At 37.1% G+C, this 6,000-nt stretch overlaps 1 protein-coding gene across 1 annotated transcript in view; it reads left to right on the top strand.

Moving 5' to 3' along the window:
- Positions 1 to 1,389: 1,389 nt before the first annotated feature.
- The window catches only part of Ddx4 (DEAD-box helicase 4), a 57,783-nt gene continuing 53,172 nt past the window's right edge, over positions 1,390 to 6,000 (top strand). The window contains exons 1-2 of the mRNA XM_042690901.1: positions 1,390 to 1,461; positions 5,449 to 5,509. Of these exons, the coding sequence (XP_042546835.1) occupies positions 1,390 to 1,461; positions 5,449 to 5,509 (133 nt within the window). The remainder of the gene's footprint in view (positions 1,462 to 5,448; positions 5,510 to 6,000) is intronic.

Here is a 6,000-nt window from a genome sequence, read left to right as displayed (position 1 = left end):
GAGCGACGTGCCCTGGCCTGGGCGGCCTTTTCTCGGAAATGAAAAGTGTGTGGTGCCATTTGTGCACCAACACTGCTTGGGGAAACTAGATGTCCTTTGCCAGGGAGATTGGGCGGCGCAAACGCTTCTCTTAGGGCGGGTCTGTAGGGCCCCCCCTCCCCTCCCCCTCTGCCCTTCCCCCTCCCCTCCCCCGCAAACAGGAAAAGACATTTATTATTTATTTATATTCAGGGTCGGGGTGCTATTCCTTAGCCTTTTTTTCTTTTTTTGTCGGTCGTGGGGCTTGAACTCTGGGCCTGGGCGCTGTCCTTCAGCTCAAGGCTAGCGCTCCACCACTTGAGCCACAGCGCCACTTCCGATTTTCTGGTGGTTTACTGGAGATAAGAGGCTCCGGCCCTACCTGCCTAGGCTGGCTTTGAACTGTGATAGTCAGACCTCAGCCTCCTGAGTAGCTAGGATTACAGGTATGAGCCACCGACACCAGGTTCCCTTACCTATTTTTATTCAAGGCTGGTGCTCTACCACTTAAGCCACAACTGTCATGGTTTTTTGGTGGTTAATTTTGGAGGTAAGAGTCTCATGGACTTTCCTTCTCTGGCTGGCTTTGAACTCTCCTCTTCACCTCTTGAGTAGCTAGGATTGCAGGCATGAACTACTAGTGCCAGCCCTCTCTACGGGAATGCAAAGGGAAAAAGTATGCAAATGGGAAAACCTTTAATAGTACAGTAAAAATTATCCCCTTCTCCCAAATGGCTCTTTAGGAACCTCTTTTTGTGTGTGTGTTTGTGCACCATTTTCTGGAATTCATTTTGGTCAGTATTATATGACCAGAAGCACAGAGACATTATGCCTCTGTGTTCTTCCCTTAAGAGTTTCCTCCTCTGTGTGAATGCCTAGAGTCCTGTATAAGTTATCATGTCCTGGTGTATTTTAGGTCTAGCTTCCGCATATGAGAAAAATTTGTGCTCTTGCCTTTAATACTTTAATAACCTTTTGAAGGAGAACAGATTTTGGGGGAAAAAAAGTCTAACCATCTTTGGGAAATGATGCTTTCTAGACAGAAAAGTCGTCCAACTGGCTTTTTTTTTTTATTAAAGAAATCATACAAATGTCATCTCTAGATAAGAGGTGAGGCCAAATCCCTCTTTTTGCAAAAAAAAAACTTTCTGGGAAGGTAAGGGAGTAATTAATTAGTTGCAAGAACTATATGTGAAAAGGTAACTTCTTTTTCTCTATTTGGTAGTACTGGTCATCAAATCCAGTGCCTTGTATGCTCTCACGGAGCTACATTTCCAGCCCTATAGTTTATGCTTTTAAAGATATAATTTTGATCTAACCAAGGCCAAAGTGCATTTTTAAAAAAATATTAAAATAGAACCTGAAGCCACCATGGGAGATGAAGATTGGGAAGCAGAAATCATCAAACCTCATGTGTCTTCTTATGTTCCTGTATTTGAAAAGGTAATAAAATTTAATGTGTGCAGTTTTTTTTGTGTGTGTGCAGTTTTTAATGTTACGAATTTTATCAAAGTTCAAAAAATGGTGGAGAAGCTGGGCGCTGGTGGCTCACACCTGTAATCCAAGCTACTCAGGAGGCTGAGATCTGAGGATCGTGGTTCAAAGCCAGCCCGGGCAGGAAAGACCGTGAGACTCTTATCTCCAATAAACCACCAGAAAACCAGAAGTGGTGCTGTAGCTCAAGTGGTAGAGTGCTCGCCTTGAGCTGAAGAGCTGAGGGACAGTGCCCAGGCCCAGAGTTCAAGCCCCATGACCCACAAAAAAAAACAAAAAAACAAAACAAAAAAAACTGGTGGGGAAATTGTAAATTGGAGTGTGTCAAAGGTTATTTCCAGGTGATTACTACTAACTATTTTATGGGGACTGAGAAGGAAGTAGGCTGAACCTCAAAGAGAATAATGTATTTGTGACAACTAAAAGCTAACATAGAATAGATACAATATTAACAGTGTTATTTAAATCTCAATGATTTAGGGTGTACATATTGTACAAATGTTAAATGGTTAAATCGTATGGAAAATTGAATCTGGGTGATATTTTAATTTTAGGAATTGATTTTGTACAAGGAAGGCTCTCAAGATAAAAATATTAGTTTGGTTCAGATACCAGTTTGATATGAAATATGAGATCATTTTTCTAAATGCTTTGGGGGAGTTACATTGTAATTCAAAACAACTAGTGCTTAGGTTTTGGGGTTTCAGTTCTAACTTAAAAATTAATTGAATATACTTTATAAGATACATGTTTTAAGGGATTGTTTTTGTAGTATCCCTAAAAGTCCTTTGTCTTTATCATACTGGTGGGCCTCCCCTTCTCCAGCCATAATTTGTATGTTAGTCCATTCTGACACTTCATGATTTTTTTTTCCTCCAGTGCTGGAGTTTGAACCAGTTTCTAGGCAGACACTACCACCTGAGCTACACCTCAAACCCTCTTAACTTTACTTTCTTGAGATAGTGTCTCAATTTGTGCTCATGCTAGCCTTGAAATCTTGTATTTATGCTTCTCAGGTTGCCAAAAGGCATTATAACACTCTGATTAGCCCTTTCTGTTGAGATAGGAGTACTGAGAACATTTTGCCTGGGCTAGCCCGAAGTAGCTAGGATTATAGGTGTGAACCACAGGCACCTGGCTCACTTTCTGATTTTGTGGAAATTCTTATTTTACAGAAAAATAGAAAATATTTAGTACCTTGATTTAATTGGATTGGATTGGTGTGTGGATTAAAATACCAAAATGTTAATCTGAATTTATAATCTTTCTTCTTAGAACTTAGAAACAATATCTTTTGTATGGTACCTTTTCATAATCTTTGCATAATAAAAAAATTAAAAAGTATTTGGAAAAGAGAACAATTACCTATAAATCTTCCCTAGTAGCACAACCACTTCTGTTAAATTTTTAGTATTTTTCTGCCTTTCCAAAACATTTTATATAGTTTTAATGATGATTTCACAACAGAAGTTTTTGAATCCATTTTTTACATTCTTCATACTATTTTTTTTTAGAAGAAAAGCAAATTTATTTTATTGTAAAGATACTGTACAGAGGAGTTACAGTTACATGGGTAAGGTAATGAATACATTGCTTATCAAGAATTGTTACCTCCTCCTTTGTCATTCTTCATACTATTTTTCATTCCACATTATTAAAGTACAAAAATAATTTTTTACTGATTATAAGGTTAATCACAAATTTCTATTATAAATGATTTTTCTTTTTGCCACAGAATGTATTAAACTGGGGGTTTTCTTATGTAAGCAGTCTACTGCTAGAGCTACACCCTCAGACATTTGATTGATTGAGTGACTGACTGGGCTTCAGGAGTTTTGAGATCCCCTTGTTTCTACCTTTCTAGTAGCCGGAATTACAGCAAATATTCTATGGTACCCAGACCCATAGCTGATTTTCTTTTTATGGGATTGTAAAATTGTGTTAGCTTTTCACTATGAGATATTATGAGTTTCTGTAGCTTATTTAATTTTTTAAGTGGAATTACTTGGAGGAGGAGTATGTTTTCTTCTAGTCCTCAATAAATTTGTAGTAACACAAACTTTAGTTTAGAGCTACTGACTGTCTTGAATTAGGACTTTAAAAGTCATTATTCAATTTTTACTTTTAGTTGAGATTTTTGTCTTCATGAAAGGTTATGTGCACCTGTTTGTTGCATTAAAAAAAATTCTGATCCTCAGATCTCAGCCTCCTGAATAGCTATGATTACAGGCATGAGCCACTGGCGTCTGGCTTTCTAGCCCCTTCTTACCTTGGTAATTTTTGAGGTAGAGTCTTACTTTTATTCCCAGGCTAGCCTAGGCTTAAGTGTTCTTCCATATCACTGGAGATGGATGATTAGGTGTATGCTATTATACCCAGCCATTGATTGATACGGAGTCTTGTAAACTATGATTGTCATTGAACCTCTATCCTTCCATCACTGATTCCCAAGCAGTTAGGATTACAGCTTGAGCAACTATGCCACTTAAAAATTTTTTTTTGTTGAGTCTGTTACCTACAAATTTCTTTTCTGTGTTCTACGTTAGTTTGTATAATTTTGATGAGTATACTGTAAAAATACTGAACTCTGCAAAGTGTATTGCATATTACCAGGGATTGATTTATTAATGAATTATATTTCTGAGTATATGAGTGAGAGATTGAAATGACTAAGCTCTTAAGTCAGATATTAGCAAACACTCTTGCCAATTAGAAAATTAGGCTTTACAGGCCAAATAGGATTTATAGTCTCAGCCACAACTTGACCACTGTAGTGTGAAAATAACCATAGAAGAATGGGAATGATGTGCTCAATGAAACTGTTTACAAAAATGAGTGACCCACTAGATTTGGCCTATGGCTGTAGTTTACCCCTCTTTGAAGTGATATATTCATGACACACACACACAGGTATGCACACAGTACTTGTACATACACACATACATATACATACACAGTGTTAGATAACTCTTATCATGGGATAATTAGTAAACGAACATCCAGGGACCTAGAAAACCTTGTTATTGCTTACCATTGTTTTGTTCTGAACAAGCTTAGTTGTTATATAGTAGCAGTTTTGCTTTCCATGGTTTGAGTTACCTATAATTAAATGGAAAATTCCAGAAATAAACCATTTTTAAGTAATGCTATTCATAGTAGTATGATGAAACCTGCTACCCCTTTCTGCCCCCACCTAGAATGTGAGTCATCTTATTGTCTATCCATGTTCTATACATTGCCTGTCAGACATTGTCATGGGCTAATGATCTAGGATCTCTGAAGCAGCTGATCCTCTTAACATTCTCAGAAGATCAAGGTTGTCTAATGCTACATCACAATGACTATGTAATATAACTTACACCATCTCATTACACAGACATTTTCATCATGTTGCATAATTACAGGAAGGGTGAATACAGTACAATAATGAGACCTCATTTATGTAAGATTTTTTTAATTTTTATTTTTGTGCCAGTCCTAGAGCTTGAACTCAGGGCCTGAGTCCTGTTCCTGAGCTTTAGTTCCGGCTTTTTTTTTTTTTTTTTGGGTGGAGGGAGGGCATTTTTTGGTGATTAATTGGAGATAAGAATTTCAGGGTTTCTGCATTGAATCCTGATCCTCAGAGCTTAGCCTCCTGAGTAGCTAGGATTACAGACATGAGCCACTGGCACCTGGCTTATATTAGTTTTATTACAGTATATTACTATAATTGTTCTATATTTTATGTGCCTAATTTATAAATAAAATGTTATCATAGGTATGTATAGGAAAAAAAACCATGTATCTGGTTTGGTACTGAGTATCTATGGTTTCAAACATGCAACCTGATTGTCAGTCTTTGTATGTATCTATAGAAAAGGTCGGCTGTAATTTTCTATTTGTTAAGTAGATGATACATTCTTACTCAAAGTAGAACACTGATTGTTCTTTTTATAGGATAAATATTCTTCTGGAGCAAATGGAGACACTTTCAACAGGACTTCTGTTTCATCACCAGGTATGTTTTAATGGAAAAAGGCAAAATATTTTAGGTTTAGGGGTTTTATTTAGTGCGTGAGGAGTAGGTTGTCAGACATATGGCAGACATATAATAGGGTGTTGAAAATGTCATGGTGAGATTATATTTTAATTTGGAAATTTTGGGATGGGGTGCTTCTAGCTAGAGAATGGAGAATGGAGAATATAACATTATAGAATATATTTTGGAAGTTACATGTTGGGTTTCTAGGTTGCTAGTGCATTGTCAGGGTTCCTGGCAAGGGTAATGGAGAAGACAGACTATATAATTATTGAAGCAGGTTCCAGCAATGGTGATTGGCAGGGTAACAACTGTTTAAGATAAATCAGCCATTAACATCAAGCTATTATGAGTTTCTTTGGGGTCAGAAGACTAATTTCAGAACGTTCCTAAGAGAAATTAATGTTTAGGTAAAAGAGACTTATCTGTCCTGTTGCTCTCAACCCTCTTTTCTGTATTTGTTTCCACCT

Source organism: Dipodomys spectabilis, unplaced genomic scaffold (genome assembly GCF_019054845.1).
Source record: "Dipodomys spectabilis isolate Male_0828 unplaced genomic scaffold, ASM1905484v1 ptg000140l, whole genome shotgun sequence".
NCBI lineage: Eukaryota > Metazoa > Chordata > Mammalia > Rodentia > Heteromyidae > Dipodomys > Dipodomys spectabilis.
The sequence above is the reverse complement of the archived record's forward strand: the minus strand, read 5'-3'. Positions and strand labels throughout refer to the sequence as shown.